Source organism: Rhamphochromis sp. 'chilingali', assembly GCF_963969265.1.
Source record: "Rhamphochromis sp. 'chilingali' genome assembly, chromosome: 22".
Taxonomy (NCBI): Eukaryota; Metazoa; Chordata; class Actinopteri; order Cichliformes; family Cichlidae; genus Rhamphochromis; species Rhamphochromis sp. 'chilingali'.
This window is the reverse complement of record NC_137950.1, coordinates 21,168,638-21,184,175: the sequence shown is the minus strand read 5'-3', so window position 1 is coordinate 21,184,175 and position 15,538 is coordinate 21,168,638. Positions and strand designations below refer to the sequence as shown.

The window sequence follows — 15,538 nt, the reverse complement described above, 5'->3', positions numbered from 1 at the left end:
TTTACCTAAGCTGTGCTTTGTCAAAACGAAGTGTGTGTTCATTACACTGACATTCTGTTCTGCAATTGTTATTTACTTGTATTTTATAATTTGACTTTACATACTGCTGGGTGGTTTGTAAAGTTTACAATAACTAGTATTATCATTATGCTATATTTTCAAAAATATATAATAATCTCAAAAATAATGCCTTGGAGTAGAAAATAGTAATGCTTTATTAAAATTTAAAACTAAAGTACAGTATTTGAATGTGTGTATTGTGTCTACTGTTTGTTAACTCACCATATTTATAATGTGTTTGTGGGGTTAGGGGTGTGTGTGTGTGTGTGGGGGGGGGTTAGGGTCTTTAGGCTTTGGCCCCCACCCCTGCCACCAGTATATTTTTAAGCAAATATTTCTAACTTTTATTTGAATATTCAGTTTCCTACCATCTTCTCTTAAAGGGTAATTGCCAGGTAATCCGCCCTACCCCTTCCCACACACATGCACGCAAAGAAAACACACAGTATAATTCACAGCCTCGTTATAGTGAGTAAATATTTATGCCATTTACACCATCAAACTTAGATTGCTAAGGATGAAGAACCTTTTGTTCTTTAAAGAACCATTTGTAATAGCTGAAGAACCATCCACAAAATAAAAAGGTTCTTTGACGTATGATGGTTCTTTAAAGAACCATGAAGACATCTGAAGAACCATTTAAGAACCATAATTTTTCTGAGTGTAGGGTCGTAACACATAGTTTACTTTAGTTACGTTTTTCAAACAATTTTAAAGTTTTAACACAAATGATGAAGATGTGATTGATCACAGGGTTTTACAGAAATTTAGAATAAACATTTTAGAGATTGTAGCTGTTTTTTTATACATGATCTTCCATTTTCAGAGACTCAAAAGTAATTTGACAAATTACTCGCCTCACCTGATTGACAACTCCCCTCATTATTTAGTGATAAATAAAGTGTTAAAGTTTGAATGTATGGTAGCTGTTCACTGGAACTGTCAATATGTCCAAAGACACGCAAGTTTTGATGAAAGTGAAGAAAGTGATAGCAATCTGGTGACAGCAACAGAAATCTGGTTCCTTATGTTACATTGAAAAGAAGGAATGCACTTTGTAGCTCAGAAGCACCAGAAGGCTTAGAGGAGCTAAAGTAGGTGATCACAGAATTCTGTCCACAAATTCATTCAAGTCCAGGAAAATTACTTGGGACAGTGCTTCAAAGTTCAAATAGATTGTGACCCAAAGTAACCCAAGAGTTTCTCAAAGCAAAGGAATTGTATATTCTTCAATGGCCAAGTCAGTCACCTGATCTCAGTGCAACAGAGCATAGTTTTCAGTTACTCAAGACAAAGCTGAAGGTAGAGAGACCCACAAACTAGTAGAAAGTGAAGGTGGCTGTAGTGAAAGTCTGGCAGAGATTTTCGTGGCAGCAAACCAGTGATGTCAACTGGTTCTTGACCTCAGGCAGTCACTGACAGCAAACGATTTTTATCCAAGTATTAAAAACAATCCTTGTATTTAAAGTCATGCTAGTTTGTAGGGGGTATCTCAGAGATGGAAAAATAACATTCAATATAAGACTGATGGGATGTAAATACGATGGACAATGAAGGAAGTGGAAAGCATTCCGAAGTGGCACCAAGAAAACAACACAACAAGAAATGTGCATGGAATAGATGGAAAAGAAATGTAAACTCCAGCCTGTTTGTATGTTTGTTGGTTTGTAATTTTCTTTACTGTTTTTTTTCTTTTAATGTTAACTAAAAGTAATTTTAAGAAATTTAAAGTTGGAAATAAAAAAATCATGCTAGTTTATCCACTTACTTTGAGGCTTTGTATAAAAATAGCTGACGAAGCTAATGTAATTATATTTATTACAGTTTTTCTCAGTCACTTTGGTGCGTTTCTCAGATCAGAATTGAAATTCTCATAACTATTAGTTCAACCTCCACAACACTCAGTCATTTGTGCACATCATAGTAGCAATTTCTCCTCTCTGAACAAACTGCAAATGATTTTGGACATGAATCAGTTGTTTCCATACATTTCCCTGCTGCTTTCTGACATTTCCATTTGCTTATGTCATGTCAGTCAAAAGTAATCATACCTATGGATGCTGAATAGTCGTTCCCAAAAAAACTAATAGTCATACATCCATTGCTTGAGTCATCACACACAAAATTGTTGAACTAGTTATCACATGCCAAATATTGGCCATCTGTCAAGCAAATCCTATACCTTTCTGTATCATTTTCCCTGGAAATGTCTCCGAAATTGAACAATTGATCTCGGGTGAATTACAGCTGTCACTCATGAGGAGGCGTGTGAAAGTTTAGTTGTAACCAATGACAAACAACTTGTTCACTGTCAATTATGGATGAATCCTGTGAATCCCCAATTGGCAAGCATATATAAACTGCGCAGGAGCTAGTGTGTACCATTTCTACACTTCTGTGACACAAAATGGAAGGTCAGCGCCGTGGAAGAGGGGTGAGGATGCGGGGAGGAAGGGGAAGGGGAAGAGGCAGAAGAGGCAGATATAGGCGGATTCCTAATGAAATAAGGGCTACAATTGTGGACCATGTTGTCAATCACGGCCTCACCATGGAGGAGGCTGGTCGAAGGGTGCAACCCAATATTGGAAGAACTACTGTCAGTTCAATCATTCAAACATTCCGTAGGGAAAACAGGTATGCAAACAGTAATACACTGTACTGTACTGTGCCATCTCAGACACATCACATGTTACTGTACTGTATTTGCAATTTCACAAAAAGTTCACTCTGCACCACATAGGATTGTAAGACAACCTCGCGGAGGCGGAAGAGGGCCCCTTTTTACCCCACAGCAAGAAGAAGCCATTTGTGCAATGGTCATTGCAAACAATGCAATAAAGCTGAGAGAAATACAAAGCGCTGTCATAGAGAATTACACGGTATTTGGCAATATTGAATCTGTTTCAATTTCAACAATTGACAGAGTACTCAAGAAAAATGAAATCCACATGAGCAAATGGCCCTGCTAGCAGCCATGGATGCAGCATGTGACGACATCACAGCAGGGTCCTGCAGAGGATGGATTCACCACTCCAGGAGACACTTTCCTCGCTGCATTGCGAGGGATAACATCTGTTGTGATGTAGATGAAAATATGTGGCCAGACAGACAGGAACGTCTGGATGTGCCAGAATGATTTACTGTACTGTTACATGTGCTGTTTATTGTTCACATTAGTGCACAGCTCTACCAAATGGGTGATTTTATGTTTACATGTATTCTACAGTGCACAAGTGACTGTAGCATATTTTTCTTTTGCACAATTCTGTAGGATTACAAACACTTCTACACAATGGAAATGTGAAACGTACGTATTCAGTGTCTCAGTTACTCCCAAGACTCCCATAACATCTACAGTGACTTTACTGCACATTTCAGATGGCTGTACAGGTAGGCCATAGTGCTGTCGTCAGCATTTTCAGGTGTCACCAATTGTTTTTGCAATGGGAAACACTGAAATTATAAACTGTCATAGTGGAAACATGACAATGCCATTTGACTATCTTGTTCATAAAGATGGTGTCAAGACTTTTCATTTTGATGGCACTGACAGTTTCATTGACATGGATACTTGCTTTTGAGGTATGGATAATCAATTCTGTGCATGTGACGTGCTTTTGCAGGCTATCCACTAGGTTTTGCAGTTTGCACTAATTGTTTTGGGAAATGCACTAACTGCTGTGCAAATGTTAATGGTGTTCTGAGAAACGCACCAAAGCGACTGAGGAAAACTGTAAACTCAGTTAAAGCTGAGAATCGTTACTTCAGTAACATCTGATGAATTGTTAAGACTGTGCTGAATCTTTTGAGGGGGAAAAGCAAGCCCAAGCTTTCACCAAAATTTTGATGGTGCCCCTTTTCCTATTGTTTACATATGTTTTGAGACCAAAGCCATGGGCACACTATTGCCTGTTACCTATGTAGGCAGATTCTCATGTGGTTTATTCCTCTGCGATATTTCAGATGACACACTTTTAAGAATGCTTCAAAACACAACTCTAGTGCTCGGTGACAAGTTTCTTCTTTATGATGAATTTTTTAGTAGAACTCCAACATACTGTCCCTTTCTGTTGGTGTATTCACTAGCACACAGATAGATAGATAGATAGATAGATAGATAGATAGATAGATAGATAGATAGATAGATAGATAGATAGATAGATAGATAGATAGAGAGAGCCTCAAATGGCTTTTACTAACCTTTCCAACTCTGTTTCTATTTCTAAACATTTTGGTTCCAAATTGGGCAGCTGGTTCATCAGTGCATCCCCTGGAATTCCTAAAAAAGAAACTTGAAAGCATATTAGCCTGATATGGCAGAGGAAGGAGTAGGATAACACAAGTAACGCACTTTAGAGGGCATCGTGTCACATTAGCATTCCAGTAAGAGCTATCTGATTGAATTACAGTCAGACTGTTTTGTTTTTTTCTGCAGGAAGACCCTGTGCTGTGAAGGAGAAAAAAAAGAGGAAGAGGGTGTGTGAGAACAAATCTAACAGCAATGCATTATCAAGCCAGTGAGGATCCCGTAGGATAGACAGATGCTCTCCTGTCAGACAGACAGACAACAGGATCTCCGGTTCTTTCCTCAGATATTAATGGTACACATCAGAGTAACTTTGTGCTGAACATTGGGTGGGGGGGGTGTCAAGATGTCTGTCCAAATAACTCTGGGTTAAATTCCCAGATGATTAAACATTCAACTATTTTGCTGGCAATAACAGAAATGAGTAAAGAAAATCAACAGAATATTTATGAAAGATAATTCATAATTTTATTGGAGGGGTTATATTGGTTGGGTCTGATTATTGGGGGGGTCGTAACCCCCTAACCCCACTGGAAATTATGCCCCTGATGGTACAGTTTCCGTGGTTTACCCTGTGCCTGTCTGTTTTCATCAGACACGGCCACACTGACGCTACAGAAAATTGCGTTCTAATACAGTTGCTCCAAGATCTTAAACAATGCTACTGTAGCATGCGAAATTAAACCAGTCTCCTTTTTTTACTTTAGCTAAAAGGGATTTCATTCTTAACAGTGTTAGAAGTATAGCTTTATGAATGAGAAAGTCGATGGCTAAAATTTGTTAATCATACTTGCCCTGTCTTTTTGTTTAACACTACGTTTGTTGAAATTTGTGGTTTTAAGTAGAATATCTTCCCACTATGTACCATATTAGTATCAGTTACTTTTCATTTAGTGGCAAAATTTTGATTTATTACTTAATCATCACTAATTAAAGGGTGAATACAGTGATTACAATTTTTGTGACCGTCATTGTTAGCAGCTTTTAGCCTGTGGTTGACTGAATTTTTCTGTTGTACATTATTTTCTTATTGTTTGAGAAATCTGAATTTAAAAAAGAAATTGCCTATTTATCTCAGTTAACTATCTGTTTCAAGTACAGCTCCAGGTCACAGTCCATGACAAACCAGACAGCTTTGAAAATGTGAAGGTACACTTGTATTCATATGTGCCCAAAATAGCTTCAATGCCATCTGATGTGCCATCAGATTTCTTTGAATTGTACTCAGAGACCAAGGCATTCCTACAACCTGTTTGTGGTTTGTGGTGGCGTATACTTTGCCTCCAACAAATGGCCTTGCTGCCTGCTGGTTCCAATCCGGTGCTCTTTTGATGTAGCCAAATTTCACTCAGAAGGAATGTTTTTGTTTTCGAGTGCCTCTTTAGCTTTCTTGGCACCGTGTTAGCATTGGTCAACAGCTGGTACACTAGAGCTGGAGGCTGTTAACAGACCAGCTGAAGCCATAATATGAGTATTTTTTTCTACAATATTTATTGTTGTCATTGTTGTTGGTTTATTAAAATAATCAAATCCCTGTTGTTATTAAATGTGCTTTATAAATAAATAAATGAAATGAAATTACAGCATTTACATTTATGTTAGACTACTTTTAACTAAGTGTTTTAGCCTACTGGTTCATGACATGTGTATTAATTTAACTCTATTGGAAGTGAAAACTTCCTTTTATATTTATTTAATGAAGGTAACGGTGGTCCCCGTGGTAATCGGAGCACTAGGTGCGGTGACTCCCAAGCTAGGCGAGTGGCTCCAGCAGATCCCGGGAATAACATCGGAGATCTCTGTCCAGAAGAGCGCAGTCCTGGGAACAGCTAAGATACTGCGCAGGACCCTCAAGCTCCCAGGCCTCTGGTAGAGGACCCGAGCTTGAAGGATAAACCGCCTGCAGGGGTGTGCTGGGTGTGCTGGGTGTTGTATATATGTATATGTATATGTATATATGTATATATGTATATATATATATATATATATATATATATATATATATATATATATATATATATATATATGTATTATGTGTATGAGTCTGTGGTCTGGGAGAGTCAATAATGTTGGGCAATGAATTATATAGTTATATAGTTATTATATAGTTACTTCTTGAAAAAGATAACTTAGTTTTGCAAACAACAAAGTTTTTTGCTGTTCACCTAAAAATGCAGCCAAGGAATTTTTTTTAAAATAAACATTTCAAACTATTTACAGAACAATCAGGTGTTCTGCATCAAATCTGATGCCACACAAATTATTTGGGTCACTCCAAGAAATAATTTCTGTCCACTATGAGATAAAGGAGAACAACAGCCTGATACCTGCAGGCCCGAGATGTATCACTCCTGGCAGAGAGTGCTTTCAAGCACTTTCCTTATAAAACTCAGTTTTTACCGTTGCTTCCCACAGTAAACATAAACAATGATAATATTCAGGGGGAAAAAAAACATTGCATATATTTTTATCATAACTCTGGTTTTACGTGGCCTCAACACAATTTAAAAACTGCTATAAAGTCCACACTTTTTCTGTCAATTGTTCCGTCTGTCCTGCTCACATCTCCAATGGTTGTACACGTTGTCATTAACGTGGCTTCACTCCACATCAGCCACACCGCTTTGTTAGCTAAAACACTGGTGTCGGCACATAAGGACGCTGTCATAGCCTGTCAACAACGTTGATTAGCTGCGTATATACTGTAGACACTCACTGTCACCTCTCTCCTGACCTCCTTTGACAGTGATTTTAACCACAATTTTGAGTCCTTGATTTATCACTTCCTAGGACCTGTTCCCACTGATTATCAATTTCCAGTACTTATGTATTTTGGCATAGCATACCAGCCTTTTCTTCCTGTTTTCCTTGCTTAAGAATGGTTTCTTGACTGCTGCTTGAGTTTGAGTTTTAAATACTGTTAAATTCAGTTGTTTTCCACCTTTCCTTCTGTACTTCCTTTGTGGAAAGCATTAAATACCCATAATTTACCATAATTTCTATGAAATGCTGAAATCTCATTGTTGGTTCAAAGAGTTGCTTTGTTCAGGAGATGTTTTCAAAGGAACTTGAGCTTGTTTTGGACAAAGTGACAGAACTAGTGACAAGACTTTTTTTTTGACACGTACTCAGTATAATCAGAAGTTATTTTCCAAAGCTACATATGAAAGCATTTCAGCAGAGAGGTCACATCTCATGTCATCCTGCTTGTAAATGGCTCATGTTCCATATTATACTAGAAAGAAAATGGAAGGCACTGTGAATGACAAAATAGAATTAGCTTGGGGTCAACCAAAGTAATGGAGTCAGTTAGGGGGTTAATACATAATTCATGTGACTTCTTCACTCATCCTGACCTTTTTTGGGCAGCAACTCTTCCCGCTGAGGATTGTTACCATGGCACTGGTTGCCCGAGGAAGTTGTCAACAAAGAGGCTTTTTGTCTCTTGTGTTTTTTTCTGAAGGATAGGAAATGTAATTGTTTGACAAAAATAGCCTAACTTTACTCCTCCCTGAATGACTGGTGACAGCAACCTTTTGCTATGTAAGCACACATACAGAGTTTAACAAATTTAAGCAACCACCACCTTGTCCAATATTTATGCCACAGCTGCTGTAAATTAACAGTATTGGAAATTTAAAAAAATATTTTATGTTTCTGTTATACCTCTAGATCCATCTTGCATCTGGATACAATGTGTAACATATTAGATCAGGTGTGTCATCTTGATTATGAGATCTATGACTTGAATATTAGACTTCCCAGAGCTTTTCCTTTAAAAAAAAAAAATTTAAAGAAGCTTCTAACTAGCAAATGCACATTATCTATGTTTTATCAATAATACGGCAGATGGGACCAAAATCTCTATTTGAAATGAGCACATCTTTACCAGTGTTACAGAATTATACTCCAGAGGAATATGTGTAGCAATTGGGTGTAGTGATCATAAATGGTGATCAAAAACTGAAGTACCCAGAACGGGATCAAATAAAAGATGTTTTAGAGATTCAATTAAACATAAATTTGTAGACAGCATTCAGAGAGTTTCCTGGTTAGATGTTTTATTAGAAATGGAAAATGTTAGTGAAATTATTTTTGCTGTTTTTGGTGAAATATCATACACCATGAATGCCAGAAAGTCGGAAATATTAGCCATATATATGGCTAATATTTCTACATATTCAGATGATGCAACAGTATACATGTGAAGTCTATTTGAAATTATTGGACCATGCATGGCCCTCAGACTAAGTTGGAGTGCATTTATCAAGAGAAGAGGTGCTTTATTACAATTTTCTTTTCACATAAAGCGGAAATCTGTGTGTAACAGCTTACATGTATGATGTAGTAGAACACAAAACATTATTTACTGTTAGATCCCAAGCCAGCTGTGTGTCAATAAAGATACTGTTATTGTGCCACATTTGTAAATATGCATATTGCTCTGGGTTTTCTGCCGTGTGTGAAACTGTAATGAAGTTATGCACTAGGGCTGCTGAAAACCTTGCCATGAGTTATTTTCTAAAGAAATGACAGGCACATCGTTTCTTGGCTTTGTAAGTGATGGAGGAGCTGCTGTGATTGGCCAGTAGAGAGGAGCTGCTGCAGTTGTGGGTGAAAAGATAAACCGTCATTCACTGCATCATTAAGAGAACATGCTTCTGTGATGTTGTAAAACATGTTAGAGACCAGAGATATTTTCACAATGACTCGCAAATTCCAAAAGTCTGCTGTTGATCTCAGGAAGTGGGTGTCTCCTATAGAGATTTACAACTGTGTGAGGAAGAAGAAGGAAATGACGCACTGAAGGAAAGCAGAAAAAAGTCTCCTATCAAAGCAGACCATTTCTACAGAGTGTAATAGTAATATTAATCACATTATCAGTATTATTTCAGGACTTGACTGCAAACACTGAATGAGGACTGAGTAAAGAACAATAGGACAGAGTCAGAGTGTTGGCACTGTGCTCACAGCTTTGAGACATCCAGCCAGTTGTGCACTCCTTCTGATAACATCTCCCCCGCTTAGTCCAAATAGAAAAAGAAAAATGATGAAAAATATTATTGCTTTAATACCCACAATTATTTTGTACAGAAATGCACATAACAGCATAGAGGGATATGATTATTCTAGCCCCAAACTAGTAACCCGGGAAACCCAAAAAATTTAATTTGGTGTAAGAAAAGGAAAAATAGTTTTTCAAATGTATGTATTTGCTATGACTTTCGTAACTGCAGGTAGAAATTGTTAACATGAATTGATATCGCAATAAATGTATAATTTTCACAATGCTCACCCTGATATGGGGAATAATTTGTGTTGTAAGGAGCTGTTTTGTTTGTTTTACATATGTTTTTGGTATGGTGTTGTATGCCTATGTGTAGCTTGTTGTAGTTTCTTTTTTGATGATGTGCAGTTACAGTTAATGGGGATCAATGGCCCCTTTAATTAAAAACTCTTTACATATAGATTGAGGCGTACTGCCCCCTGTTGGCTTAAACTAAATATACAAGTTAAAAAAATCTGACTTTTTTCATTGTTTATAGAATGGAAGTGTAGGAAGAGTAAGGAGGGACAAACAAAACCTCTTTGTTACTGTGTATGTTTTGAATTAGTTTGAGGTTTTCGCTTTCTTTTCTTAAACAGTCTTTTGTATAGACATTGACATTACAGTTTTTCTCTGATGTTTGCATATTAGTGGCTAGTGTTCGTCTGTGGTATGTCTCCACTGTTGCTTAAAAAGAGAAGGTAAACTGCACACTTAGAAATTTTTATTGTCTTACGATTCACATAAAATGGCGTTAACGTCATGGCCTTCCTGTATGTTGCCTTCCTGTCATCTTGAACTAATCAATCCATGCTTCTCTGAATTAAACAAGGAATTGTCTCTGACAACTCAGATCAGCAGTTTCTGAAATACTCAGACTGGCCTGTCTGGCACCATCACATTCAGAGTCACTTAAATCACCCCTCGTCTATATTCTGATTCTCAGTTCACACTGAGTGCCTCCCACGTGGTTGGCCGAGTTAGATATTTACATTAAGGAGCAGTTGAAAAGGAGTACCTAATGAAGTGGCCAGTGTTTATATGTTTTTCCTGCTTTAAGTAAAAATGTATGCTGGGAAATGCCTATTGTTGTGCAGACATCCAGGGCTCTAGGAACCAGTCCAAAGTGCTCTATACAACATGCCTCAATCATACGTTCACATTCATACAAGAGTCAAACATTCACACACATTCCTTCAGAGAGCAACTTGGGGTCAGTACCTTTCCACAGGATATTTGGCATGTGTACTGTAACAGCCAGGGATCAAACCACCAATCTGAGTAGTAGATGATCTGCTCTATCTCCTGAGCTTGAGCTAGGTAGATTAATAGTTTTTGGGTTGTGTGGAGGTTTTTTGTTTTGTTTTTTTAGAAGTAAGATACAACATATAATTATGTGTAAAAACCATGGCAAATAGTTGATATGAAAGTTATAGTACTAATTTACAGTTAAAGTGCAACTCTGTTATGTGGAGTGAATGCAGCATTTTCTCCACACAAATATCGCATTAAGAACACCCCGCTGTCACTGATTCAAAAGCAAAACAAACAAACCAAACTGGCAGCTTAAGCTGTCTCCTGTGTATCTCACCTAAATTTGAAATGAAACATAAAAGCTGTTGCATATTGAAGACATTTTTTTGAGACACCCGCAGCATTTTCAGAAGATTTTAATATTGCAATTTGCATTTCAAAGACACTGAGAGTCAAAAAAGGGATAGGCAAAGGCAGAGCTGTAGGTTAAACAGCCTCTCCTCGAGTTTCTCAAAAAGGGTGCATGGACAGAAAAGGAGCCATGGGAAAAATAGACTTGGGTTGTTTCTTGTGCTTAACCTCACATCTCCCACAGACATATACATTTAGCGCACGAAAATATGACCAATCACTTGACAGGTTCTTGCTGTTCAGCGAATTTCACAATGTTAGCACTTTGTCATGTCAGCCTATATTTACATACAGCATCAACAAAATTGCTAATGGAGTACCAGATGGATTTACCTCAGAAAAATGCACAGAAAAGCTCAAACATTCAGATACTTTCAAAAGACTCAAACTCCACTGGACAGTTTTTATTTAAAACATTCTGCTTCCTCATTTTTACCACTGTGCCAAAACAAACCAATGGAATCTAAAAGATGTCAAAGAAGTAGACGTAGATATAATGGGCTGTTTTTGTTTCTCTGGCATTAGACAGGCACTGAAGCACCACATTGGTATATTGTGGTTTTTGCCATTACAGGACTGAGGATTAATGATGAACTTCTATTACTTCCCTGTATAGTGACTGTGCATCGTAAAATTATACTGCAATTACTACATTTGGAGACCACACTTCCTGTCTTTAAAAAGTACATATGGCACTAATTTGTGTAAAACTCTAGTCTAAAATACAAATAAAGCAGTAAACATGCTCTTCAGTATTACAGGTTCTTGGTAAAAGGCTTAGTTGTGTGCTTGTTAATGTGCAGCCACTTTAGCAAAATGCTTTTTGCTGTCTACAGACAAAAGGCAGACTCTAGTTATGTTACATCCATGTTCACTGCAGTTACACGACCTTTTGAGGTACAAAACGTTAAAGTTTAAGAATCTTTTGCGATTCTGCTACGTCTGTTGAACTTCTGCCTCAGTCCATATTTTAAAAAAACAAACTAAAACCTATGTATCGTCACCTCAGCCTTTGGTGCGTAACTTTATGCCCTCTGCATTATGGTTGATGTGATTCATTCATTCATTTTCAGACACCGTTTCCATTGGAAAAAGCATCACAATCGTGATGGCCATGTAGCTCGAGGAGAATGAAAAACAGTTTCAGTATCACCTCTAATCTCAGAAGTCATCAAAATGAAAGAATGTATGTGTACAATTAACTACAACATAAAACAAATATTAACATTCCTGCCATCTTCTCCAAATAAAAGAAAGGAATGTCATTGTCAATACATAAATACATTTACAATAACTACAGCTTTTAAAAATATTATGTGGTCAATCCAAAATAACACAAACATTTAAAGTACAATATTATACAACAAAACTAAAATCGGACTCTGAAACAACACTTCATGATGAAGAAATGATCATACATGTTGTGAAATATACATTATTAATCTAGCTTTTTCATTTACAATTCTCATCAACTGACATACCATATATTACAGCGAGAAAGGAGCTGGAGTTAATGGTAGGACAAGTGCATAGCAAAATAGAAGATTATTTTAACCAAGTTAAGGAAACGCATAAAACTGACAAACTGGCTTTAGAAAACAACATTTAAAAACCGTGTTTAAGGCAAATCTCATCATTTAAAATTGGCATAGTCTGAGAAAATGTCAACAAAGTCTTGTACCACCCTGTAGCAGAAGTCATATTGTTCCTGTGGGACGGAAAGAAAACAAAAAAGATGGTTAAAGATGGACACATAATTGCCTACAAAATCAGCGACACTCGAGCTAAAGCGAGACATTTTTCTAGTGCTTTTAAATACTTGGGAACCACTCACCACTGTTTGGACCATGTGAGGCCTCTGCATGCGTAAACTCTTCACAGTTTGAAACACGTCCAGCAGGCCTTCTGCCTTGACTCGCTCCAAGATATTGCTCAGTGCAATGAACGTACCTGTTCGCCCTGCACCAGCACTGCAGGACACACAAAGCACGAACAGTGTTTGCAATGCAAAAATCCTTCTATATTTTATATTGTCAGATAAAAAAAGAAGACAACAAATGTGACAAGGTAAGTGTATATAATATTTATATGAATAGAGTTCTATATGTTGTACCTGCAGTGTACAACAATGGGGTGGTTCCCAGACTGCTGCTGCTGTTTCTGCACTGCGGCGATAATGTCGATCATGCCTTTCCCCTCGGCCGGGATTCCGATCTCTGGCCAGCCGTGGAAGTGGAAGTGCCTGATCATCCTTGTCTGCTTCTCCTTTGAGAGGAAACCCACAGGCGGTTGAGAGATCATAATATCGTTCAAATATGATTTATTAGCAGCATATGAAAGCGTAATGGCAAGTGTGACGTCAGTACAGGTGAAACGTGCAGCAGACGAGTGGTGGACATATGGGTGAGGCCCAGGGAGGCAGGAATGTACTACAAAGCCTCTGGGAGGTGAGGCGGGTCGAATTAAATAAAATATATGAGATGGGAGGCTCCCGCTTGATAACCCTAAACACTTCCTATCCTTATTTTTCCCTCTGGCAGCCCAGAGAGCTCGATATACTCACTTAGAGATTTGTTGCTGTTAGCCAATTGTATTAGAGCCTGTCTAGCTTTACAAAGATAAAAATACTTTCAACTTTCTAAAAAAAATCCTACTCATCTTTTAACTAACACTCTACTAAGCAACTAATCTGTCATTTCACTTGTTGATATCTTTATACCATTTTCACTCACATCTGTAGTTTAAATGATTTGAAAATCATTGCAATACAGCAATTTAAAAAATATATAGTACACCTTTATTCAGTTGTAAGGTTTTATGTATCAGGACATAATAGAAAAAAAAACCTTGTCCGTAAGAGGTTTGAAAATCGGGTAAATACAAGCATACATGACAAAACATCAGCAGGGATCTTAGGTAAGCAGCTGCTGCTGGGAAGGGCTATAAGTTCATTTACAAACACTAAACTACAGTGAGAGAGATTGCTGCTGTTATTGGTTTTAGCATTTAAAACACTCGATAAATGAAACGAGACAATACATAGTTTGTCCACCAGAGGGTACACACATATTCTCTGTAATTCATAACGTTGTGTCAATAAAACGGTAGTATTTTTAAACTGCATCACTATATCGTCTTAGTAAGGACCAATGAATGAAACAAATCTGTTTGTTTCACGTCTGTAAAAGGTAAAAAATTATCTTCAGATATATTGACTTTCTTAAAAAAAAGAAGAAGAAAAAAGAAAGAAAATCACCAAATCATTATCGGTATCTCTCTGTCAAACTTTAGATCACAACATTCAACACAGCCACCAATCTTCCCACCAGTGGATCTCCCAGCAAATTCATAACATGAGGACATCTGCCCAAAAGCTAAAGCTGGAGCCACATTAGCTCATGCACAGCAGATATTCTAAAAGTGATTGGCTTAAAAAAAAAATCATACAGAAAGTGTATGATTGATGACTAAGAACCATTCTGAAAATGATTCTTAGTTATTTTACCGACTGTTTCTACAGTTTGGCTTAGTTTTCTTTAAATGACGTGGTGTAAATAACGTGGTAGTGTTCATCTGAGGTCCTATTTGCCTAATTTTAAGACGTGCTAATGGCAAGATGCTTTTAATTATTTATTTTTTAATTTTATATCCTTATCCTTATTTATTTGATACCCCTGAGCCACAGTCGCCCCGTGGCTCAGGGGGTTGGGAAGCGCATCTGTAACCGGAAGGTCGCAAGTTCGATCCCCGGGCTCTTTGTCCTGGTCGTTGTGTCCTTGGGCAAGACACTTTACCCTACCGCCTACTGGTGTTGGCCAAAGGGCCGATGGCGCGATATGGCAGCCTCGCCTCTGTCAGTCTACCCCAGGGCAGCTGTGGCTACAACCGTAGCTTGCCTCCACCAGTGTGTGAGAGTGAATGAATAGTGGCATTGTAAAGTGCTTTGGGTGCCTTGAAAAGCGTTGTATAAATCCAATCCATTATTATTGGGTAAGAATTCAGAAGTTGTAATGGAGTTATTTTATGTTGTGTTGTGACACTTGTTCAATTTTCATATTCTAAAAACCAATTATTTTATATAAAGGAATTGCATGAAGGATCAATAAAAGCCTTTATTTCACGATAACTGATAAAGATGCAGAGCAGGCGTGTTACATTTGCCTGTATTGATAGGACAGGTTTAATTTGCTTACCGGAACAAAGGTGAGTACCAAGTCTCGTAGGCTAAAGGTTTCACACAGGGTGTCTCCCTTTAGCTCTACTGTGTAGTCTCCATAGGAGACTGAGTCCTCTGTCGGCCAGTACTGGCAACATTTGTCCTGCAAAACAGATGAACATTTGTTTACTCACAGCGATGAATAAAAGAAACTGTAGTTTAACAAGTTAAATACTTCATAAATATGAACTTAAATAAATGTACAGTTTCGTGACAAAGGCAGGAAATCAGAACTGGGACGTTT

The 15,538-nt window shown here is 37.7% G+C and overlaps 1 protein-coding gene across 6 annotated transcripts in view; it reads right to left on the bottom strand.

Moving 5' to 3' along the window:
• Nucleotides 1–11,467: 11,467 nt before the first annotated feature.
• ptprea (protein tyrosine phosphatase receptor type Ea) overlaps nucleotides 11,468–15,538 on the bottom strand; it is a 61,539-nt gene continuing 57,468 nt past the window's right edge. For all 6 annotated transcript variants that reach the window (XM_080873754.1, XM_080873757.1, XM_080873755.1 and 3 more), the window contains 4 exons: nucleotides 15,272–15,397; nucleotides 13,192–13,343; nucleotides 12,913–13,048; nucleotides 11,468–12,786 (listed from right to left, as the gene is read on the bottom strand). In XM_080873754.1, the coding sequence (XP_080729880.1) occupies nucleotides 12,712–12,786; nucleotides 12,913–13,048; nucleotides 13,192–13,343; nucleotides 15,272–15,397 (489 nt within the window). In that variant the 3' untranslated portion in view covers nucleotides 11,468–12,711. The remainder of the gene's footprint in view (nucleotides 12,787–12,912; nucleotides 13,049–13,191; nucleotides 13,344–15,271; nucleotides 15,398–15,538) is intronic.